General features: G+C 41.7%; 1 protein-coding gene across 1 annotated transcript in view; it reads right to left on the reverse strand.

Annotated features, from left to right (window-relative positions):
- The window catches only part of LOC126473712 (sialin-like), a 135728-nt gene that overhangs the window by 79613 nt on the left and 29600 nt on the right, over window positions 1–26515 (reverse strand). Inside the window, exons 2-3 of the mRNA XM_050100956.1 lie at window positions 26013–26236; window positions 14307–14540 (exon numbers count right to left, since the gene is read on the reverse strand). Coding sequence (XP_049956913.1) covers window positions 14307–14540; window positions 26013–26236 — 458 coding nt within the window. The remainder of the gene's footprint in view (window positions 1–14306; window positions 14541–26012; window positions 26237–26515) is intronic.

Below are 26515 nucleotides of genomic sequence, written 5' to 3' on the forward strand. Positions count from 1 at the left end.
TTCTAAACAAAAATCGACGGCAGTGCAGCAATGGGATGTAAAAATGCCTTCTGCTGAACAACTTTTACTTCCTTTCTTTTTCAGTAAGTAAACGCATGTACGCAGTTTCTGTATATAAAAGGCTATAGCACATCACTTTTACGTTTAAGCACGCATGCATACATGCAGAATGTACAAGGTAATTTATTTTGTAAGAATAACGCTTCTGTTTCATGCGAATTCTGTGCTTTGTTTAAACAATTCTATGATTTTTGTCTTATGAGACATATACTAATACTTCAGTGCACATTAATAACGGTAGTACAGTTGGTATCAATCATAGGATTTCAAAGTTTTCCGTGCACGTACGTACGACTGGTACGACTGCTGCGGCTCAGTGCTTCGTGTATTGAAGGTTTGCGCAATTTCTCAGAGAGCGCAGTACCGTCAACTCGAGCGTACCCGAGACATTCTCGAGAAATTGCCTTCGCGTCCCGCGTTTCTCGAGCGCGATCATAGCCCATCCCTATCTCTAGGTCGATCAGCGATTATTCTTTGCAGTCGCGGAGTTCCCATAGGCTTAATGCGGAGTTTGTGTTACTGTTACTTTACTGAATCCCATTGCCGATCTGTCAGATTTTTTTTCTTTTTTTGCTTACGAACAGACAATAGGACGCGTGCTAATAAATCCTATCACCCAGTCTGCCCAGCTAGATAAGTTTCTTTGTCAAATCTGTTAGTCATTTCATTCTGTAGCTGGCAGGCTAATGATCTGACAATATGTTTCATCGTTGGGCTAAAAAGTCTACTCTGCATTGCCGTCAGGCACGCTACCATCTCTTTTGTTCTGCACTGAATACAATTTTTCATTTCCCATCTGACCTGTCAACTCTGTAGTTGAAAGTTTTCTAAGCTGTACGAACGTTTCTGGTTAACAACTTTTGTGGACCATAATAACTGACGGATTTGAAGGTATTATGTAACTAACGCATACTGAATGACATGCACTTCAAGATTACCTGTCATATAAGGGTGCACAGTTAAGAATTAGGGGCTTATCTTGCGTTTAAATTCAGCAAAAGTTATAAAAACATAACTGGAAAAGTGAATGACAAGTGTTCACTTAGAAGTCACACTCCAAACCGAGTCAAAGTTGGGAGAAGCAAGTTAGCGTCTCTTTGCCGCCGTCCGCGCTCAGTCGCTGCCGCGACCTGGTGGCCGTTACTCGATCTACTTGCTGGGGTCGGTGTCGTGTGGCCAAATAGTTCTTTCTGTTCCTGCCATGTGCAGCGGAATTGTGGGTGCGACTCGCGATCGCTTTTGCGCTTCTAGAGACTGAAATTGCAATCAAAGCTTGAATGCATGTCCATTTTCTTCCCTGATTGTATCCACAGCTCCAAGCCAAACACCATTCCTCAAAAAACTTTGACTGCAACATTAATCTTCGCCCGCATCTCGTGGTCGTGCGGTAGCGTTCTCGCTTCCCACGCCCGGGTTCCCGGGTTCGATTCCCGGCGGGGTCAGGGATTTTCTCTGCCTCGTGATGGCTGGGTGTTGTGTGCTGTCCTTAGGTTAGTTAGGTTTAAGTAGTTCTAAGTTCTAGGGGACTTATGACCACAGCAGTTGAGTCCCATAGTGCTCAGAGCCATTTGAACCATTAATCTTCTTCAGCAATATAGTGGAAAAGTCTGAACGTCTAAAATCTATGCTATGCTCAGGAGAGCAATTAGGTAAGCAAATTGCAAAATGGAAGCAAATTCAAAGAGAAAAGCAAAAAGGCAGAACGGTCACAATGGTAACGTTCTTGGAGGAAGGAAGAATAAGGAAGATACATGAGGTTTGTTCAAGAAAATCCGGGATTTTGTCCACAAAGTTTTTTTACGCTTACCGGTTACTTATTGTGCATGGTCTCTGAAATACTCTACTGCACAACTGATTAACTGCTCCTAGCACAGTTTCCACTTCCGGGAGCCAGTCTTGGTTCGCCTTTTGCTGGACCGCGCGAAGTGCCATCAGCGAATTCTCTTTTATTTCGTCTCTCTTTGCAAAATTTTTGTCGCTTCAACGGGGCTTTCAACTCTGGAAATAAAAAAAAGTCCCCAGGACCATGTCTGGATAGTACGGAGGATGAAGCAGCACAGTGATTCCGTTTTCTGTGCAATAGTCACGCACCAACAGGGATGAAAGTGCGGGTGCGTTATCGTGACGCAAGAGCCGTGAATTGTCTCGCCACATTTCAGGCCGTTTCCTTCTACATTTTCTTGCAGGCGTCGCAACACGTCCCGACAGTGCCGTCGATCAACACTTTGCCCCTGTGGCACGAATTCAGTATGAACTAATCTTTCAAAGTCAAAGAAAACTATCAGCATCGTTTTGACATTTGACCTAACCTGAAGAATTTTTGTTTGGTCTTGGAGAATCTTTCCCGGCCCATTGTGCAGACTGAACCTTGGTCTCAACATCATAGCTGCAGACCCACGTCTCATTACCAGTTATGATTCTCTTAAGGAACATCTCGTTCTCATTTGCGAGATCCAAAGGCTCTTCACAGACTGCGAGGCGAAGGTCTTTCTAGTGTTGACTCATGAGCCGCGGGATGAACTTGGAGGCGACACGATGCACTCCAAGATGCAGCGTCAGGACATCATGACATGGTCCAACTAAAACGCTACATTCTTCTCCAATCTCTCTGACAATCAGTTTCGATTGTCACGCTCAGTTTCGCCGACGTTTCTGAGACGAGCGACATCGGTAGACATCAAAAGGCGTCCTGAGCGAGGGTCATCTTTAACTTCCGTCCGGCCATTTTTAAACTGTGTGTACCATTCGTAACACCGAGTACGTCTCAAGCACTCATCAGCGTAGGCTTCCTGCATCATTTGGTGCGTCTCTGAAAAGCTTTTTGAGTTTCACGCAAAATTTAATGCAGACGCGTTGGTCCTCTAACTCCACCATCTTGAAATTTGCACACTGTGCGACACAACGTTCTACTCGATACAGCACTGAACAATAACTAACAGACATACAACAATGAAACTTCCGGCAGTTACACATTAAACACAGGGGTGTGCAGGGATGCCAACCGCATTTCACTCCAACACACCATTGGCGGGAAATTACGAATCCTCCGGAATATTTTGAACAGACCTCGTAAAACGTTTCAGTAGAAGATGTTTCTGAGTATCTAAAATCTATGCTACGCCCAGGAATACAATAAATAAGAAAACAGCAAAATAGAAGAAAATTGGAAGTAAAAAGAAAATATAAAGGCAGAATAGTTACGTGATAATGTCATTGGAGAAAGGGAGGAAAATAACGAATATATAAAAGGTTTTGGGAGCAGCAGCTAGAAAACGAGAAGTATAGGTTAATAAATATTTTCCAAAGAAATCCCAAATGCACCTAAACCGAACCATCTCCATCTAACAGATAGAACTCACATAACTAACATCAGACCATTCAATATCATTATTTTATAGCCGTAAAAATTAAATTTCAATCCGTAAAAAGACTTTTTTTTGCGTAGTGGGGCGATCACACTGTTGTAGAAATAATTCAAAACTCAAGATCGCTTAAATACTGTTTACTGGATAACCGGTTTCAACACACTTCAGTGTAGCACCTTTAGTGCGTTGAAACCGGTTATCCAGTAAACAGTATTTAAGCGATCTCGGCTTTTGAATTATTTCTAAAAAGACTTCTGCCAGCCAGCCTTCATAAGCGAAAATGTAACTGAGGACAAAATTTAAAAAAAGTAAAAATGTTATTGTTATTAAGGGATCATAAGAGACCAAGTAACTCTTATCATGAGATCTTTCTTCAGCCTGCCGAAAGGTTACCTGGGCTTTTCCGTTTGTGGTCGCTGTCTAAAGCCTTCCTTCCCAATCAGCGTCGCCCACGTGTCAGTGGCCTTTGTCACATTGTTGCCACCAAATCACTACGACTGGACGCAACATTGCATTTGATCTATATACCACCAGAGTTTCACTCTGAATCTGTGTGCAATTTAGACGTTCTTCCTAGAAGAATCGTACTATCCCGTGTTCTTCAACGCTGGAGTTAAGTTTACAGCTGCTGCGTCATTTCAATCGAACTCAGTGGTACACCTCGTATCCGTACTGCAGCTAACTACCTTTCTGAATTCCCTACATATAAGCAAGCCTTCAAAATTCGATATTCACATTGTTGGCACCAGTTAATATTTGTAAATTATAGATTGCATCAATCAGTCGTCCTTTTTAAATTTTATTATGCAGATGTAGATGTCGGCTAGAAGCTAGCCATTCTTAATGCTAAGAATACAAGAAGTACATAGTCAGATGATGTCATAAAATGTTACAAGTAATGGCTTAACTCGTATGGTTTGTATATTACATACCACTATCATTTTCGCTCAAAGTATGTAAGTTCGTGTTGATCGGGCTTCACCCACAGTTCATTGAATACTATTGTTTGTGGAAGGCAGGCTGTATGGAGAACGCAGCGGTTGGCTACATGGCTCCATCTACATGAACTACGTATATAAGACTCAAGGGAAGTAAACCACTTCAAATTTGCATGAGAATTACATAAAATGAAACATAAGTAAAAATCTTTACATTGTAGTCCGATTTATTTCATATTTGCATAATACTGTACGAGTACGATGATTACACTTCTGAACCAACATAACTTCTTCCATGATACGTTAGCTCAGATGTATAATCAGTATTATTAACAGCAATTCAGTATATTGGTTGTTTTGCATTTACAGGGAAAATCGGTTTTAAGGGATAATGAGGTTAGTATCCTCTATATGTATAGCGGAATAACAAAATTGCGCCAGCCATGCATCTGACTGACATTTGGCGCCATCTACGAATTATTTAGTAAATATGAGATAAAAATATTTAAGAAATATTTAAGCCATTTCAAATAATAGTTGTATACAGCATGTGTCTTCTTGTGTCATAAATTTTTTAAAAATTTAAAAAGTTTTACCCATCTGACATAATTTAGATGTTTTAATAACAATAACGGACTCACAAGGCGTGAACATGGAAATTTTATTACTTGCCGGCAAATATGAAATAAGGCGGACTACAGTGTACAGAATTTTACTTATGTTTCATTTTATGTAATTCTCATGCAAATTTGAAGTGGTTTACTTCCCTTGAGTTTTATATACGTAGTTCGTGTAGATGGCGCCATGTAACCAACCGATGTGTTCTCCATACAGCCTGCCTTCCGCATACAGTGGTACCCAATGAACTGTGGGTGAAGCCCAATCAACAAGGACTTAACCTACTTCGAAAGACAATAATAGTGGTATGTAATATAAGAGGGCTACCCACAAAGCACATTACGTTTTGGAATTAAGAATAAAAAGTTTTGGGAAAAATTTTTATTATATACAGATGAAAGCCACACTTAAATACTACTTTTCTACATAGTTGCCATTTAAATTAAGGCACTTATCGTAGCGATGGACGAGCTTGGAAATTCCTTCGTCGTAAAATTCGGCCGCCTGCGCCTTCAACCACACCACGTAATGACTGTCTTTTGGGACAGAAAAGGTGTGAGTTTTGTGGATTTCCTGGAAAGAGGCACTACAATAAACTCTCAAAGGTATTGCCAAACTCTGTACAACCTCAGAAGAGCAGTACAAAACAAGCGCAGGGGAAAGTTGGGCTCAAAGATCTTGCTGATTCACGACAATGCCCGGACCATACGGCAAATGCCACTCGTGAAGCCTCGAATCTTTTAAGTGGGGGTTGTTTCCTCATCCGCCGTACAGTCCCGACCTGGCACCGAGCGACTTCCACTTATTCCCAGCAAAGAAGAAGTGGTTGGCTCTGCAGCGTTTTGCTGACGACGCACAGCTTCAAGAAGAGGTAACCACGTGGTTGAAGGCGCAGGCGGCCGAATTTTACGACGAAGGAATTTCCAAGCTCGTCCATCGCTACGATAAGTGCCTTAATTTAAATGGCAACTATGTAGAAAAGTAGTATTTAAGTGTGGCTTTCATCTGTATATAATTTAAAAAATTTCCAATACTTTATTTATTTTTAATTCCAAAACGTCATGCACTTTGTGGAAACCATATGAGTTAAGCCATTACTTTTAACTTTTTATGACATCATCTGACTATGTATTTCTTGTATTCTTAGCATTGAGAATCGCTAGCTTCTAGCCGAAATCTAGATCTGCATAACAAAATTTAAAAAGGACGACTAACTGCTGCAATCTATAATTTACGCCGGCCGGAGTGGCCGTGCGGTTCAAGGCGCTACAGTCTGGAACCGCGCGACCGCTACCGTCGCAGGTTCGAATCCTGCCTCGGGCATGGATGTGTGTGATGTCCTTAGGATAGTTAGGTTTAATTAGTTCTAAGTTCTAGGCGACCTCAGAAGTAAAGTCGCATAGTGCTCAAAGCCATTTGAGCCATCTATAATTTACAAGTCAATGTAACAGTCGCTGAGTGCAACCTATTTCCGAATGGAAGGTAACCTGATGAACAGTTAATATGTTTCCTTGTTATCAGTACTGCATTCGAAAATATTCAAGACACCGGACACGAACTAAAGTCGTCGGCACACGGGGCGAGGCAGCTAACGTTGACACGCACGCAAACAGGCTAGGTCACCTCACGAGACGCAGCGCCGGCACACGCCACCAGCTGGTTGACGAGATTTTTCGCTGTCGGCGCTCTGCAACGGCAGTTGTCGGCTTTATTTGTGTCGCAAACCATACAGGATGTTCATGAAAATGGATACCGTAGATTTTCTGTACTAGCTCTAGTAAAACGCACATTTCTTTCTTGACCAAACGCTAGTTATGTTGGTCTGTCTGTTGCGGTGTACATAAATATAAACTTCAGTATCCGTGAACGTACAGTAAGACCAAAATAAAAGGTACATGTTCAATCAAGAAGGACATCAGCCTATAAAAGTTCACCAATTCGAACAATCTCAATCCTGGCAGAGAACACACATTTACATAACATCAAATATTATAGGAATTACTTCAATTACTTTCTCGTCATTTTATTACAACAGATCGTGCCAACAATGATTCGTTCTCGAGACTTTCAACGTTATGGTGCTTAAAAACAGCTTAATATTGACGGGGTGTAACGTATAACATAAAAACCCCGGAATATGACAAATACAGTATCCCGTCTTGCTTGTGACCCTGGGAGCGTGCTTGCTTCCTGCTGGTTCTTATTTTGTGTTTTACTTGACGAAATGGCTCAACAATAACAAACAGCAGGAAGTGACTTCACAAAACTCGCAGAGCGCCCCGTCAAGGTTAACTAAATCGTCCCGTGCGCCGACGGCTGCAGTCGCTCTCCGAAGACACCGGCTTAAACGCCTCTAGCTCCGATAGCGGTCTCAGTTCGGAGAGGAAGAGACCTTGAATATGCCGTATCTAGCTGAAGCCCCTCATTGATGATTAGACACTGTAGAACTACCAAACTGCGGGGCTGTTGATCGTCGCATTTTCACCTGCTGTTCCAAATAGTCCTAGAAATTTTCTAAGGGTCTAATATCGGGTAATTTAGAGGGCCGGACGAAATGTGATAGAGTGTCTGTCCGTTCGTCTATGCAGGAACGTAAGCGTGAACACAGCTGTTGTCATCTTGTAAAACGGGAATTTCCACATCATACTCGTAATGAACCTGTCGAACAATGAAACCATTATCAACGAGTGCAATCAGATATTAACAAGAATCCCTGCCCTCCCATCACCATCATCACCATTAGCGCCCAATCGTAGAAAATAATTTACTTTGAACACTTATTTTTGAAGACGAACGATAAATATTTAGCTTTTGTAGATGTTTCATTAAATCACTACCTAATGAGTCAGTGGGACGGCTGATACTGTTTATTTCTAACGAACTTTTTTAATAGAATGTGGAACAATTTTCAATCCAACCTGAGTGCTACGTACAACTCCTTCTCAGGGGAGGAATCTAATCGCCAGAGTTGAGGATAGACACTTACTTTATACGAAACCTACCTCATCCGCACGACTCCCCTCTCTAGCAACTCTCTCTTCATCCGCTCCCTGCACCCCCATTTAAAATCAACCGAATTAAATTTCATGTACTGTACTCTGCCTTCTGCTTGTAAATCACTTGATTGCTGGGCTCCTTACTTCTGAACTGGTAAAAATTGGAAAAACTTCAGCCTGCCAATGCGTTGTGTCTGACACTACCACTAATAATAATAATAACAATAATAATATAGTGTACAGCACTATAGTAACCATTATGTTGCTGCTATTGTGTTGTACTCTCAATTTGTTGGTTTATCTGTTGCGAAGTAAGTAAAGAAGCAATTTCTATTTACAACTCGAGAAGGCATTATTAACCGTTTCTTATGTGTAAGTCTCACTTCTATTGTCATAGGTGGATGGTACGAAATGTTGTTCATACATTCATTTCACAAGCTGTAACCTTCAACACATTGCGACGTCTGCACATAATACTTTTTCTGTGAGCTTTCTGTAAAATGTCTCCCACTGACGGAAAACTTCTCTGTCTAACGGTTGAATTGCGTACGTCGTGTCGGGTGGAATCTGAAGTACCTCGACTTCTTTGTCAGGGTGATCTCGAAATATAGCTTTTAATGAACCACAGCTTTTATGGCCTGACCACTAATCTAGAAGAAATCTGAAACGTTTTCATATCTCATGTCCTGTATCTCGACTTCAATGCGTCTATCATAAGATTACTGCGTAGAACAATGTTGATTTGACGTGTGGTCCAAAACGTCTCGTTGATTCTTGAAGACATATATAATTTAGGCAGCAGTGAACCATCAAGACTAATTACGAGTATTAAAGTTTGTGAATGTGTGAATGCAGTCTTACATTGCGCAGTGGCCTGTGAGTGTTTTTCCCCTTTGAATGACAGTATTGACTTAACACGCGTTTAGTTTTGGAGACGCCTGATCTGCACTGTAAACTTAAGATCCACTAAAACTAGTGGTCTTATGCTTTTCATTCGTAATGAAAGCTTCCAATATTTCGTTGTGAATCACCACATTTTCTGACCTGTTTCTCGATTATTATTTTTCTTGCTATAATTTTATGTGATCTTTTGAAGCTACTAACCCAACTTTCAGAAACTGTAAATTCTTAGCGTCTATCGCGTTGGCAATATCTAATGCTCACTCACGTATTAGTTGTATCGCTGATTCGAAATCACATTCGTCTGCCTTGGCAAATAGCTCAAAAAGGTCACGCAACTTCCAGTCGACTCTTAGGTCGTCCAGCGACTTCCTTTTCCCATCGATACAATTCACGTTCAGAGCGGGCAGAGCGATATTTATTTTGAACATCACTGACGCGTAGGAGTTTCTTGTTACTGTCGTTCAATAACTACAACACCGCGTTTTTTTTGTCCGATAAAGTAATTTTAGTTGCTGGTGTGGCTTTGGGAGATAATTATTTTTTATACGTGGCACTATCACTCGAAAAGTCTTCATGAGTACAACTTTCTTCAGTTTCTTTACCATCTCTGGATTCGCAGTCTGCAATATCAAGTGTTTCAGTCGTTTCTCTATTTACATGCTCGTCTGCAACTACCATTTCGCACATCACATAGTCTTCACGCGTGTTTTCTGTTGTTGGCTTCATTTGGCATATGTTGTATATCTCCACAGCAAGTAGCAAATATTTACAGGGTTCGTCATCAACTGTGAGGTGAGATTGAATGTTCAGCGTAAAGTGGTCTGTGGAGTATAGATGTAGTTTTACAGAATATTTATCACAATTCAAACTAGCATCAGAACGATATATTCCGAAATATGTACCAGAAAGTAAAAGATGCTGCATCCCAAAGAATCGAATATTAATTTCCTCTTTTTAACAAAACTTTGCGGCGATATTCGTCTTCAGTGAATGCTGCTGTAAGACGGCCGCACTTCCCGACCATGAGCGAATCGCTCATCACACCAACATTTCACGAGTCGCGAATTCCAGAGGTGCCCAGTCTTCGTTGCAAGCGCCGAGCAAGAAAAACGCCGTTTCCGTGTTTTTTTGTGGGTGACTTCCAGATCATGTCAGCAGCTACAATCGTGTGTGCGGAGCTTTTTCACGGATAACTAACAGTGGTAAGAAAATCAATACATGTTTCGACATGACAAGCCTGACCATTCTGCTGTTTGTACGAAAAACACCCCCAAAACATCGGCCAGCTACAGCCTCCACACACTGCGGTTGAAACTCCTCACTGTGCAGTCGGTACGCTGGACAGCTTGCTTCTTTTGAAGAGGGCCAAAGTTGCGATCGGTCGGCCACACCGCACGCCTCAAACCAGCTAGTGCCCAGTTTCTGTATTGACGCAGGTTTGTGTACCGCTGTGAGCAATGGCCGTTTGCGATATGACCGACACAAACTTCCATTGCTTGCGGTTCCCTCCAATCCTCCTCTGGTCTGAAAATGATCGTCAATGATAGGGAGTGACAGTCTTCTCTGGTCTCTTTTGTTTAGGATCTATTTACGACAGCTGCTCTTATCTCGCGTTACGTGGGTGTAAGTGGTACACCATTCCTTATAAATACTATGGGGAGCCAACGTTGATCAACATCATAATATCCAGTTCTGGTTTAAGATCCTTGCCTGTCCAGTTTCAAGTAGACTACAGTTGATCTGTCCATCTCTCGTGGTTATTCCACTCACCCTGACTGCAAATTTGTACGTCAGTTTGGTGATACGACCTGTTGTGCTGCCAATCGTGAACAGCATTCCAAGTGATGTTTTCCAACAGGATAACGCTGTTGTAACCCAACGAGTTCTACAGGGAATCGACATGTTGCCTTACTCAAGTCGACCATCAGATCTGTCTCCAATCAACCACATAAGGGACATCATCGGACGACAACTCCAGCGTCATCCACGTCCAGCGTTAGTCGTCCCTGTATTCACCAACCAAGTGCAGAAGGCATGGAACTCCATGCCACAAACTGATATTCGTCACCTGTACGACGCAATGCAGCACGTTTGCATGCGTGCATTAGCATCTGGCGGCTACACCGGCTATTAATGTACCAGCATTTCACATTTGCAATGGCTTTTCTCGCAATTACGTTGACCTGTTGCAACACCGAAAATGCAGGATGCATGGCACCTGCTACCGATACATAATTTTGTTTGCGGAATTGTGTGTAAATATTTGTATTTTAAATGCTTTCTTTTAATAAGTAAGTACATTGCTTCGCTGCATGTGTAAATTTAGGTAGAAGTCTGTTGACATTTCATTGTATTTATCTGTGTCTTACTGTGAAACTTATAAGCCCTGGGGAAAAGCAAAAGAATTGTTATTTGCATCGACTAGCAACGATTGTAGCAGTGCTTGTGCGTTGTAAAATCTTTGGGTGGGGAGTTGCTGTGCGGCGCATGCGGAGAGTGTGGTGTTAATGCTCTCGCAGTAATGTACCATTTCGGTGGCATCATGTACGCGCGCCGGCCAGATATCTAGGAGCAGGAGTAAGGACAGTGGACGGGCGGAAGAGGCTGTATTAATTACGATTGCCCGATCCTGTAATTAGCCGTGCTCCACAAGATGCTACCGTCTTCAACAACAGCAGCAGTTCCAGCAACACAGATTCGTCATCGGCTCCGATTTCATCGTATGCACAGCACTGAAATAAGACTGTTCCGTGGTAGAAAGCATGAACGGCTAACCCAGCAGCACTACTGCATGTGATTTGATTGATAAAATTTATTTAAATAATAATCAGCTAAACTCAGGGCGGTTGTGTCCTCATTGTCCTCAGACATTGTTACCAAGCAGGGTCCTTGTCCCTTTTTTTCCCTTATACGTTAACCGAGTGTCATAAGAAACAAATTGAATAGTTACAGCCAGTTTATTAATGAATAATTTCTCTTTTAAGAATTTTAGACTCAGTCTACTTTCAATTAACTGTCGCACAACAGAGGCTTCAGTATGTCACTAAAGTACAGCAATTTCATTTTTCAAGTTTGCGAATCAATCACAGAAAAAAAACAATTCTAAAGAAATGCACAAATTAAGAGTGTGGAAGTTTTATTTATTTTAAATATAGCTTGGAGCACATGGCTGTCTGGTTTGGTACGTATTCTATTATTTATTTCTGTTCAAGTCAGTAAAAAAGGCTCAGCTGTTCAGACAATAATTTGAAATCCAATTTGCAAAATAAGTAAAAGCAAAGTAAAAATGCTTGCTTTTTATCTAAATTTCTTTGATGACGTTACGTTGAGGCCACTGAAAGTCATTGTTCACGTAACGAAGCTCAGTACTAACATACAGTTTAATTGCATATTTTCAAATCATTACTCGATCTTTTTTTTTTTTCAAAATTTAATGACACATTTTGTAAGAGTGACTTTTCAGTTTTTTTTATCATTACATACTCACTTAAAATTAGTGTCAAAAAACTTCACAACCTTCTGTTGCCACCTCAGTGTTTAATAATACATGTTTTTCTTTCCCATCATCTTGTACAGGATTTTGTATGTAAATTACCCTAGTGGGCTGTTGACCGTTAATGATTTCCTTTTCGTTCGTTAGTGTAACTTTTGGATTCATGATCAGTAGTACCCCTTTTCTGTCCAGTGTTGTTCGTGAGTGAATGCACAAAATAACTTTCATTTTTCCAAATTATAACCCTGTTCAGTTTAATTACTTTTTATTTTTAGTAGACTTTTCCATCGGAAGTGTCTGGTGTGCACTCTCCTCCTACTTATCGGTATTATTTCTTCGGGAAAGATAGCCTTATCCAATTAGTAAAAATCCATTAGGCATACATGCGATCCACGGCCATATTTTACATCGCAAGCACGGTAGACTGATTAGTAAGGGGGAGGTTACACTGTGATCTTGCAAAGTTAATCAGTTAAATATCTTATCTAGTCAAATACAGGGTGTGTCAAAAAAATGTATACACACGTTGAACTGTCATAGACAATTTATTTCCCGTTCTACAAGGTTAAATATCTGTGAGAAAGTAATGTTATGTTTCTTCAACAGGTGGCAGCAGTGGCAAGGAAGTAACTGCAACATGGCGGACGTGCGTTTCAGCTTTGAAGCGCGGAAGCAGATAATTAAGTGGTACTGGAATTTTGAGAATGTAGCTGCGGTTCGAAGACAGTGGAGAAGTGAGTATGGTACAGAACCACCTTCAAGGTTAACAATTACACGTCTACGAGACAAATTCGAAATTCATGGAGCAGTGTGTGATGTGCATAAAGGTCGATCAGGGCGACCTCGTACAGCTACAAGTGATGATTCCACAACTGCGGTCTTGGAACTGTTTCAGCGTTCGCTTCAAAAATCTTCAAGGCAAGCGGCGGGTGAGAGTAATGTAAGTGCTAGTAGTGTGCTACACATTCTGAAGAAAAGCAAGTCTCGTGTGTACATTCCAAGGCTGGTGCAACAGCTAAGTGACGATGATCCAGATCGAAGGTTAGAATTTTGTGAATGGGTTCAGGAGGTGGTGAGATGTGAACCGGGATTTATGGGTACCATAATTTGGTCGGATCAAGCCCAATTCAAACTCAATCGAACTAACAATAGGCACAATTGTGTGTACTGGGCTGAAGATAATCCTCACATTGCAGTTGAAAAGGCTGTGAATTTGCCTGCTGTAAATGTGTGGTGTAGTTTGTCTGCAAGGGGTCTCATTGGGCCTTTCCGCTTTGAAGGTACTGTTACTGGAGAAACGTACCTAACAATGCTTGTTGACTCCATATTCCCTGCCATTTGTCCATTATACAGAAATGATGAGTTTTATTTCCAACAAGATGGCGCCCCGCCGCACTATCATAGGGACGTACGAGCATACTTGGATCACAATGTGCCAGGCCAGTGGATAGAACGCAGGGGACCAATCGAGTTTCCTGCACGCTCTCCAGACCTCACGCCGCTGGATTTCTTCTTATGGGGCACAATAAGAGATGAAGTGTACAAACGTAAACCACGTAACCTGGACACACTTTGGAATGAGCTTCAGGCGGTGTGCGCAGAAATCTCATTGGTCACTTTGGTACGATGCACGGAATCAGTGGTGACTCGTACTCAGAAATGTATTGATGCTGAAGGCCACCAGTTTGAACATTAATCACATTTGCAAAGTACATTTATTTTCCAATTGGACTTTAAGCTTTCCATTTCCAGAAATTTAACATTGTAGAACGGGAAATAAATTTTCTATGACGCTTCAAAGTGCGTATACATTTCTTTGACGCACCCTGTATATTGCTGACACTTACTGTACACTAATTATTTATTGGTGCTGAGATTTTTTTTCCGTCAGGGTATGAGAGGGAATGTAGTCTACGTGTTCTTTGGTACATACCTGTGCGAGGCCCTGTGCCAGCCTGTTGGTGAACAATACGTAGTCGCCAGCCCATGCAGACAGTGGTGTCAGAATTGAGAGCGCTGATGAAACCAGCACGCCAACGCCGAAGATAATCTTACCGCCGAAACGATCTGCAAGCAGGCCGCCGGGGATGTGTCCGACCGTATAGCCATAGTAATAAGCGGCTAAAATCTCGCCTTGCTTCTGTTTATCCCACACGAACTCTCCGCTCTGTAAAATATAAGTGATGTAAGACATTAACGAAAATCTGTGTGTTTGAAAATGCTAGCAGAACATTATCATGTTAAGCGATGTCTATATCTTCTGTTAACTTCTTGTACGACAAAGGTCTATCACTTAATTAATCCTTAGGCTGAGGTCTATCACTTACGTAAAATCTATGTAAGTAATCTCCAATAAAGATGGCATACACATGGGTATTTTTACACACATCAGTTCTCTGTGAATTCCATATATTTGCAACAGGAGACTTACGTGTAGCAAGAAAATTTTAGTTATTTTTTGTACATGTTTTGTAATACCGTAAGTCAAGCGAGAACCTTCAACCGAGAAACTGTTTTATATTACCGGCTTTTTAACTGAGTTGTATTGTGTGATTTTGTTCAAGCGGACCAGACTATCGTGTCGTAGTTACATTTTTTATTACAGTCAGTTTATGCTATCAGAAATGAAAAAAGAGTTGGCAAAGTTATATATGTGATTCAGCTGTCTCTATCGATGTCGTTTTATGTAACCCGCAATTCTATATCTGGCCTTCAAAAACCACGCGCAATATTTTCGTATTCTCTCGCTCCCTACGCGCAAGCTATTAGTCTTACAGAAAAAATTAACAGGACCTTCTTGTAAGAAATTTAATTTAGTTAAACTTTTTAACTGGGGAATGTTTTTCCTACAGGCCGTAGTTTTCCAGTTGCTCAAGAAAGACAAACGGAAGTGACCTTCAAATGTACCCTCACTCTTACACTCAGCCCCCACCGATCATGTTGTTCATGGCACTCCCTCCTAACACTGTGCAAATATTTGCCACTGCACGAATTATTTCCAGCATTCAACCTTTCTTTGGTCTTCGTTGGTCGGCCTTGTTACGCCACTGGCTTAGTCGAGCACTTACAAATGTAAAATTTACGTTTGTATAAATTTCACCTAAAAATTTTGTAATTTTAAACAGCATAAATTAAACAATTACATTGTTATATTGACCAGGCCTCCTGACTGCGAAACTATTGTGCTTGTAAGGGTTAAGTTTGGATCGAATTGTTAACGCAATTAGTTTTAGTGTAACGTTTCGAAAAAATCGTTTTTCTTTCGTTACCCTCACCGGCACGTTTAAGTTAATGGTGTTAACGAAATAACCGCCCATACTGGTGGCGTAATAGCCCAATCAATAGAGACGAAAGAGGGTCGAATATCGGGAGCAATTCGTCCACTCGGAAATTTGTCTACAGTGGTAGGAGTGAGTGCCACGAACAACAATCCTGAGCGTTGAGGTGTGGTGTGGGGTTGGAGGTGCATTTGAAGGCCAGCTTTGTAAGTTTTTCTTGAATAACTCGAAAACCGTGGCTTGCAGCGAAAAGGTATCCCAGTACAAACTTTAATTACATAACATTTTCTAGAAAAAAGTCCTGCTTATTTTTTCTGTAGGGCTAATAGTTTGCGCTTAGCGAGCGAGAGAATACGAAAATCTCGCATGTGCTTTTTGAAAACCAGATCTACCATTGCGGATTGTATAAAACGACATCGGCAGGGGCAGCTGAATCAGCCTGTATAAGGGGTCTACTCCTGCATTCAACAGTTAAGAAGCAACGGCTGAATTCAGATGTGGCCGTATTTTTCTTGAAGACAGCTGAGAGAGGAACGCTGCAAGTCAGCCAAAACAACTGCTTTTGTTTCATTTGTCTTATATTTTACAGAACATCGCGACCTTCTGTCACATACAATTATATTAAATTTTTTGGGTGGTACTCTCCTATAGCGCCACTATCTTACTTCATCAGTTCGTCAGTGACAGCAACTCATTCGCAAAGAGGCAGATTTTTAGTATCGAGACCAAAAATTTACAAGGACACCTCTAAGGTAGTGATTAAAAAAAGCTATGAGAGATAAATGACGCACGTGTTACACAGTCGACCAATCGTGAATTGGGTGAATGATGAAAATAACGACGTGGAGCAAAAGTCTGCAGCTTCATCACATTACGCAGCAAGTATTTGCAACAGGTCTGGTATTCTGAAGAAACTCGCTGTGAATCGTGTTCTTTCATCACCTAAGACTAGTTCTTTTACGGCTTTGTAAAGGGTGATTTTGTTTGCGTAATGTGACTACCGTAAATAGTGCAGTTGTGGTATGTTATACATACGCCAGACCACCGTCAGACCATTGAAGACCTGTGTACAGAGCATAAGCGCCACATACCCTTACAACAGCCAATCATGTCTGAGACGGCGGAGCGTCGCCTTGATAACGACAAAGAGATTCTGGTGTGAACTTGCAGTTACTGGGATAGTACGACTGAGAAATATGTTGAGATTAAATCCATGTTGAGCTTAAACTATCAACTTACCTTATGAAAAGAGACGTAGGTTTTTACGAACTTTCAGCATGCTGGAGTAATTGCGGGGCGGAAACTTATGTTAATCAATAAAACAGAAAAACAGGCAAAGTTGTAAATTTCACTTTTATGTAATTGATGACTGATTTTAGGTCATGAACCACTTTCAAATAATACAGATAATCAAATTGGTACTTCCCAAAATATAAGAACAATATCAAGATAAGAAACAAATACGTATTAAAAAGTGCAAATGAATGCATAACTGTATGATTTATGCTCTGAAAATATTTATTTGCACTTTGTTATAGGTACGTGTTTGATACCTTGACATGATTCTTATATTTTCGGTAACAATTTTGACTATTCCATTCTGGATAACCTGAAAATGGGTTCACACCCGTAACTAGTCTAGTAAAAAAAGTGAAATTTGGAACTTTGGCCGTTTTTCCATTGTACTGACGTACGTTTTTGTTTAAATTCTACCTCGTATACTGCTGTGTCCCTAGTCAGACAACCGAAGGACAAAGCTGCTGCTACTTGCTTTGCTTCAGGTCGACGTAGCACCGGCCAGCCGCACAGTGGCCTGTCGTTTCATTTGTACCTTGAAAATTACGGAGTGTTCATCCATTGTCATATCGACGGTTGTCTACTTCTACATCTACATCCACATCTACATCTACATCCACACTACACCTACATCCACATAGGTACTCTGCAAGCCACCATACGGTGCTTGGCGGAGGGTAGCCTGTACCACTACCCGTCATTTCCTTTCCTTTTCCATTCACAAACAGGGAGAGGGAAAAACGACTGTCTATGTGTCTCCATATGAGTCCTAATTTATCGTATCTTATCTTCGTGGTCCTTACGCGCAATACATGTTGGCGGCAGAAGAATCCTTCGGCAGTCAGTTTCAAATCCCGGTTTTCTAAATTTTCTCAATAGTGTTTCTCTAAAAGAACGTCGCCTTTGCTCCAGGGATTCCCATTTGAATTCCCGAAGCATCTCCGTAACACTTACGTGTTGTTCGAATCTACCGGTAACAAATCTAGCAGCCCTCCTCTGAACTGCTTCGATGTCTTCTTTCAATCCGACCTGGTACAGATCCCGAACACTCGAGCAGTACTCAGAATAGGATGCGCCAGCGTCCTATATGCGGTCTCCTTTAGAGGTGAACCACTCTTTCCTAAAATTCTCCCGATTAACCGAAGTCGACCATTCGTCTTCTCTACCACGGATCTCACATGCTCGTTCCACTTCATATCGCTTGGCAAACTTATGCCCAGATATTTAAACGACTTGACTACGTCAAGCACGACACTAGTAATAATGTATTTCTAAGTTGTCTTACATCTTCCTGCAGTCACTCAACGTCGACACCTTACCATACACTACGGATCATCAACAAACAACCGCAGATTTCTGCTCACCCTATCAGCCAAATCTGTTTATGTATACAGAGAACAGCGGTCCTACAACACTTCCATGGGGCACTCCTGACGATACACTTGTCTGAGGAACAATCGCCGTCGCGGTCAACATACTAGGTTCCATTATTTAAAAAGTCTTCGAGCCATTCAAACCTTCGTTAATTGCCTAAAAATATCGAATCTACTCGTTGCCCTTCATCCATAGTTGTCAGCACATCATTTGAGAAAAGGGCGCGCTGAATTTCGAGCGAGCGACACTTTATAGAACCAGCTTATCAGTCTCAAGAAAGCTTATTATATTCGAACTGAGAGTATGCTTAAGGATTCTGCAGCAAACAGAAGTTAGGGATATCGGTCCGCAATTTTGTGGGTCCGTTCTTTTACCTTTCTTATACACTTTTTTCCAGTCGCTTGGGACTTTTCGCAGGGGGAGAGATTCACGATAAATGCAAGCTAGGTCAGGGTCCAATGCCGTAGAGTACTCTTTGTATAATCGAACTGGGATTCCATCCGGACCCGGTGATTTATTTACTTTCAAATCTTTCAGTTGTTTCTATACGCCAGGTATGTCCGATGTTCAAGTGACGGTATGCTTGTACGATTCTCCTGTGTGAACGATTTCTTGAACGTGAAATTTAAAACTTCAGCTTTCGTTTTCTATCTTCAACTGCCACACCAGACTAGTCAACAAGGGACTGATAGGGAGCCTTATACCCACTTAGCGTCTAGGATGTGGTCTGTCGACATCCCTAAGGTATTTGAACAACCAGAACTTTGTGCACGGACTGACAGCTGACAAAAAAAGAAAAAAGTGATTGTATTCGCGCAAAGAGACGAAAAGAACCGAAATCTTGACTATACGAGCGTCAATTGGGAATCAACCATAACTCTCAAGTTTCTGGGGCTATGCTTTTGGAGGGATTTAAGGTGGAAATTAAACGTAAAGAGGAGCCCTCTTTGAAAACGTCAAAAGATTGATTTTTTTGGCTTAAAATGTTCTCTAGGATGTCCACTTCATTGTAGTGTTCATCCCAAGTGCGCCAGAAACTCCATTATCGAGCTATAAGGCGATTTGACAAGAAGTGTCTCCAAAAAACCAAAACCATTCACAGCGAGAAAAAAAATCGCGGCCAGTGTGGCACCCAGTCACTTCAACGACGGCCTAACAGGCATTCTGGAAATTATGGAAGTGTTCGAATTGAAACTTCCTGGCCGTTCTGCAAGGTTCGCAGGAGAGCTTCTGTAAAGTTTGGAAGATAGGAGACGAGATACTGGCAGAAGTAAAGCTGTGAGTACCGGGCATGAGTCGTGCTTCGGTAGCTCAGATGGTAGAGCACTTGCCCGCGAAAGGCAAAGGTCCCGAGTTCGAGTCTCGGTCGGCCACACAGTTCTAATCTGCCAGGAAGTTTATATCAGCGCACACTCCGCTGCAGAGTGAAAATCTCATTCTGTTCGAATTGAGATCGAACCAGCCTGTTACAACCTCTGCACAAAAGTGGAAGAAAAGCATATCGAGCGAGCAGTGCAGCGGATGACAGAATCTGTCAAACGGCCCGCAGGACTACCATGGCTACGAAGATGACGGAGGAGGACCACCTTTGGGATCTGGTAGAACTGTTGTATGGTCCAGCGATCGCTGACTCGAGGTCTGTTTACCTTAACTAGGAAAAACGTAACTCAAAACTTAAAACGCATTTTTCTCGTATTTTTAAAATTGGCGGGAAACATTACTTTAGAATGGTACATACGATTTTGATCGGAATTTGATGCCGGGATTCTAAATTGAGTTCTCTATCAGCATACGCAGCCGAAGTCTGTTTTTCGGTGCACATTTTTGGCTCGATTGTTTGGGCGAAGGACGTGCCTTTTTTGTTTTCAAGGCTTCATCATTTTGTTAGAACTTTATATTTTTCTGTTATCCTATACATGACAGAACACGTATTGAAAATGAATTATACAGAATTATTTTGCTACAGGACCAGTATAAGGGCTTCGGGAATTCCCACCGATGACTAGTGTTCCGGCAGGAAGGGGTCTTTTCATCTAGTGCAGTGGATGCAGGGAGCGTCCGACGCGGACACAGAAATAATTTGTTAAAGGCAAAAATGTAAGAAATAAAAATATCAAAACAATTAAAATCGCTCAAAAGACGAAAGGCCGCTGGACCTGATGGGATACCAGTTCGACTTTACACAGAGTACTAGAAGGAACTTGCCCCCCTTCTTGCAGCGGTGTACCGTAGGTCTACAGAAGAGCGTAGCGTTCCAAAAGATTGGAAAAGGGCACAGGTCATCCCCGTTTTCAAGAAGGAACGTCGAACAGATGTGCAGAACTATAGACCTATATCTCTAACGTCGATCAGTTATAGAATTTTGGAACACGTATTATGTCCGAGTATAATGACTTTTCTGGAGACGAACTCTACTCTGTAGGAATCAGCATGGGTTTCGGAAAAGACGATCGTGTGAAACCCAGCTCGCACTACTCGTCCACGAGACTCAGAGGGCCATAGACACGGGTTCACAGGTAGATGCCGTTTTTCTTGACTTCCGCAAGGCGTTCGATACAGTTCCCCACAGTCGTTTAATGAACAAAGTAAGAGCATGTGGACTATCAGACCAATTGTGTGATTGGATTGAAGAGTTCCTAGATAACAGAACGCAGCATGTCATTCTCAATGGAGAGAAGTCTTCCGAAGTAAGAGTGATTTCAGGTGTGCCGCATGGGAGTGTCGTAGGACCGTTGCTATTCACAATATACATAAATGACCTTGTGGATAACATCGGAAGTTCACTGAGGCTTTTTGCGGATGATGCTGTAGTATATCGACAGGTTGTAACAATGGAAAATTGTACTGAAATACAGGAGGATCTGCAACGAATTGACGCATGGTGCAGAGAATGGCAATCGAATCTCAATGTAGACAAGTGTAAAGAGCTGCAATTACATAGAAAGAAAGATCCTTTATCATTTAGCTACAATATAGCAGGTCAGCAACTGGAAGCAGTTAATTCCATAAATTATCTGGGACTAGGCATTAGGAGTGATTTAAAATGGAATGATCATATAAAGTTGATCGTCGGTAGAGCAGATGCCAGACAGATTCATTGGAAGAATCCTAAGGAAATGCAATCCGAAAACGAAGGAAGTAGGTTACAGTAAACTTGTTCGCCCACTGCTTGGATATTGCTCACCAGTGTGTGATCCGTACCAGATTGGGTTGATAGAAGAGATAGAGAAGATCCAACGGAGAGGAGAGACGCTCAGTAGCTCGGAACGGGCTTTTGTTGAAGTTTCGAGAACATACCTTCACCGAGGAGTCAAGCAGTATATTGCTCCCTCCTACGTATATCTCGCGAAGAGACCATGAGGATAAAATCAGAGAGATTAGAGCCTACAAAGAGGCATAACGACAATCTTTCTTTCTACGCACAATGCGAGACTGGAATAGAAGGGAGAACGGATAGAGGTACTCAAAGTACCCTCCGCCACACACCGTCAGGTGGCTTGCGGAGTATGGATGTAGATGTAGATATCATCATATGTAGCATATGATCACGAGAAACGCCTACTTTTCATGCGTTCAAAGGGGCTAGCCCATTAAGAATAGGTGCGATTATAGAGGATATCATTCACAATTTTATTGTTCGGCAAGTTCTAAAACATTACTCGTGTGCAAGGACCCTTTACAAGTTGGATTAACGATAGTGATTTAGCTGTGCGACTCATCTAAGAACGTTTAGTGAACGCAAGACCCCTCACAGAAACTCTTAACAAACACTCTCATGGACGACATTTCAAGAGAGAGATGGCGCGCGTGGTGCGCTTTAGAGAATTGGCAACACGCTGTTCACTGCTGGCACCAAAGACCTTGTAAAAAATAACTAGTCTCACTGATGGCGCTGCAGTCGCGGGATAATTTGAACCTTCGGTTGGACGCCATTATAGTGGTTGTAGTCTGATGTGTTGTGTAGTATTGTTGTTTATGAAGACCCTGATTCAACGTTGTATATTTGTTGGAGCGTACATACAGTATTCATTACTCGTAATTCTACTGTCTGTACGTTCCAATCAAAAGAAGTACAATGGTGAAGAGTTGTGCAGCGATTAATTGTACAAATAAATTCGAGAAAGGAACGAATATTACATTTCACAGGTATGTGAATATTTTAAGTTGTTTTGTATGTCAGTGCACTTGCTTAATAAATGTTTTTGTAACACGGTATTAGCATAATGTCTGTGCATCTATTTGCAGGTTTCCTTTCTCAAAACCACAGCTGTTACAAAAATGGTTACACGCTGTCAGGAGGCAAGATTTCCGACCCCAGAATACCATTTTATATGTTCTGATCATTTTGAAGAAAGTTGACTGATCGGTAGTGTTTTCGTGGTCTAGGTTAGGTTGAAACTTGATAATTTGGTCTTGAGTTGCCAAAGCACTATGCCATATATAACGCACTTCTCGTCATAAAATCTAAAGCAAGGTAGAGTCAGAAAATATCTATTAATATAGTGGGTAAATCTTCGAGTATTTTGATGCATTTTGCGTACATCTATCGTAAATGAACTACGAAAAATGCTAGGGGTCCAGTACATAACTTTTAGCTACGGCAGATTCCATGTAGTACGTAAGATAAATTCATAAACAGTGACTAGTGTATTGTAGTAACGTATTTAAATGAGGCATTATGTTTGCGACCTAACTCAAGGGAAGGCATTTTATAACCAAAAGCGATGCATAAACATTCGAACTCCGCGCGTCAGTTTACCACTCTAATGGCCGCCGGCCAGCTATTCAATTTGTCCGCTCTTCACAGTCGACCACTCGTGCGGTTGTGGGGCCGGGCTGCCATCATGGCATCTCACTGCTGGCCAGGAGGAGTCTCGTTACGTTTCCGCTGCAGCGTCGCTGTTGACACATCGCTAGTTGCCGCGCCGGTCGCACACGCATCTTGCTTCTCGCCGAGAATCTTCACCCTGCAGGACTTCACGTCGCTGGTGGATTACTTGCAGTGTGTGAAGCACAAACTATATTCTCTGCATCGTCAGACGACAGTGATAGTAGTTCGTTCGCGCCAAAAATATGAGGAGGAACAAAAAGAGGCATGGTTGCACGCTTTGAATGCAGACGACCCACACTGCATATATTTTCACTTCTAACAACAGCTCAAAAATTACCCACATCATTTTTCATACTGTTACGAATATGGAGCTGTTGAAGCCTCGTGGCCACTTGGACATTTTGCCTGCTGGCCTCTGTTCAAAATGGTTCAAATGGCTCTGAGCGCTATGGGACTTAACATCTATGGTCATCAGTCCCCTAGAACTTAGAACTACTTAAACCTAACTAACCTAAGGACATCACACAACACCCAGCCTTCGCATAGTGACCGAGACAAAAAGAACTAGAGGTATCCGGGAAATACCACACTCTTGAATAAAAAATAAAAATTTAAAAGTTAACACTAATCTCAGTAACTTGAGCGATGTTTTGTGATTTTATTTCACCAGTATCTTTTCCAGGAGGAAGAGTACTTACACAAGGACAGTGGGCTTTAGTATCACACATTTTTCGACTACAACTTTTGTCTCTTGGCTAATTCGGTTTGTTTGTCATCTTTTGTGTCACTGTTGCACTGGAGCTGTTTTAAGACACTCTTACTTTTGTTATGCTGGTAGGTGCAGCGATCCTGTTGTCTAGACTATCAAGTTTCGAATTAAGGCTGCTGATATTTTAAAAATAATGGAAATCCGATATACCGATATTGAAAAGGTATCATTATCGTCCCTCGACATATCGAGTAAAAATACTGAACTACCGATACATCGACGGAAAAAATATCGACGTAGCGACCTATAAAAATATTGGCTGCAGATGAAAAATATACTGCTGGTCTTAGAGCTGTATATTTAAGTATTGATGTATTATTATATATTCTGTACATCAGGACGCTAACAGCATGATTATCCCCATTACAGCAAGAATTTAAAGGAAAATGATGCACGTTCACACTTGGCGATAATCACTTTGCTAACAACGGTAACTGCATGAGAGAGGCACAATAACAGGTGCCCGGTGGGTCCGCCGTTCCAGTCTTTAAACCAACTGGTATGCTAGTTCTTCACATCGGAAATCTTGTTATTCCATTCACACCGCCACCCCACGATGCAACTAGACTTCCTCTTTTGTGCGACCTTTACTTGCTTCACACAGTCAAAGAGAAAGACTGGACGTGATGCAAGTTCAAAAAGTAGTAAGACTCCTTCATACAGTAGTAGTAAAACTTTGTTCTGTTACAATTTCAAAAGAACAATTTCAGATATTTGCCGAAAATTGCGAAAGAAATTTAACATAAAATAAAAATATCGTCACTCGATACTGCCATTCGAGACATATGTCTATGTATTGAAGCAGGACAAGGATATTTCCGATACTTTAAAGCGAAATATTAATACATCGATATTTTATCGACAGCCCTCGTTCAAATATACCGAATGTCCATAAAAATGTCCCAGTTTTAATCATAAACTACAAGTTTTTAGTTCAGACTATTTACAACAAATCATACATAAAGTTGAAGGTTTCTTACAAATGTTAAATATGTGTGCCTTTAGTTACACGGCACACATCCAACTTTAAAATGCAGTACTTCCCACACCCTGGTTAACAAGTCCGGAGTAATGGAACCAATAACCTTTTCAGTTCTGTATCTCACTCTAATAAATCATTAAGCAGTTCCAAAGAAAAAAGTCGTATGGCTGAGGTTAGGTGAACGTCGAGGTATTGTCGTACTGACCATTGCGACCAATCCAACGATCACGGGCTTCGACATTCAACCACTCTCATACATGTCAGTATGAAGGGACTCCATCTTCCTGCCAAATAAAGGTTTTGGGTTCGCCTTCTAATTGAGGAGAAAGCCATTCTTGCAACATATCCAGATAAGTCACCCCTGTTACGATAGCTTCAGCGAAAAAGAAAATTTAAAAAAAGTTCGTACACTTAATGTCGGCCACATCACCGGAAACGTTTAATTTTTGGAAATCCCTTTGATATTGTACAAGTTGTTGACGACGCTCTGACCCTGTAACTGTTATGGATGACTGTGAGCTTTTCCTTAAAACCTTTCACACTGTCGTGTTTGCAAACTGAAGCTCAAGACTTGCGTTCCGAGCAGACTTCTTAGGATTACGAAGGTAAGACGCTCTGACAAAATCAACATCCTCCTCATGCACTTTTGGTCGTCCTGTCCTTTTCCCTTTACACACACAACTTGACGTTTCGAACTGACTAAATCATCGGTGGTTGTTATGGGCACATAGGAGGACCACTATTAGACTATAAACGAAAGGGACGTTGAACTGAAATTTCAGATCACTGCAAGCAAAAAAAACAACAAAACAGTACCCGTGCATGTGCTTGTATAAACCTGTTGTAGTTACTGTTTAACTGTGACACTGAACCAACACTTTGCAGTGGTTACCGTTGATACTGTTAGAATCTATAACTGGGAGATTCTTTACTGGGTAGCCTGTATTTCAATATAGGTTTAGCTGAAAACGCGAAAAGTTAGTGTAAACAGGGTAATGACTTAGAAACAGTTTGTACTACTGTCAACTGTTGGTCCTCGAGTACCAGCGCCTAGAGTCATGCTCTATAAGGTATTGGAACCCCGTTGCTGTTAGTGACATGTCACTCACCTTGCGTCCAATATCTACTGCTTCTATTGGTCCTCCGGGGCAGGCGTCAGGATCAGTTACGATGGAGGAATTGTTAATACTGTCGCCTTCGCTGTAGAGGCTCGCGACAGCCGTATTGTTCACCATGTCGACTATGGCCACGGAGATGTTGACGCGTATCGCGTAACTGACGGCCAGGCCCAGGAAATTTAGCATCAAGACTGTGTGGCGGGTCTTCCAGAAACCTGTGAACATAAGCACGCATCGAACTTGAACAGCGAAATTCCGGCCGACACAGGCACAGTTCATCAGACATACGGATAAACTGGTAATAACTTTGCACGTACAAGAGAATTGACAACATCTGTGACTGGTAAGAACTCTGCGCATACACGAGAGTTGATTGTGCCTGTGGCTGACTCTGGATGTACCGTGGTAACGGGCCTGGAACCAATATCCATTGTGAAGAGCGTTTATGTAGTGTAGCAGACACTATTTCTTCAGTTGTCACCTGACTGGTTTGA

Source organism: Schistocerca serialis, chromosome 4, assembly GCF_023864345.2.
Source record: "Schistocerca serialis cubense isolate TAMUIC-IGC-003099 chromosome 4, iqSchSeri2.2, whole genome shotgun sequence".
Lineage (NCBI taxonomy): Eukaryota > Metazoa > Arthropoda > Insecta > Orthoptera > Acrididae > Schistocerca > Schistocerca serialis.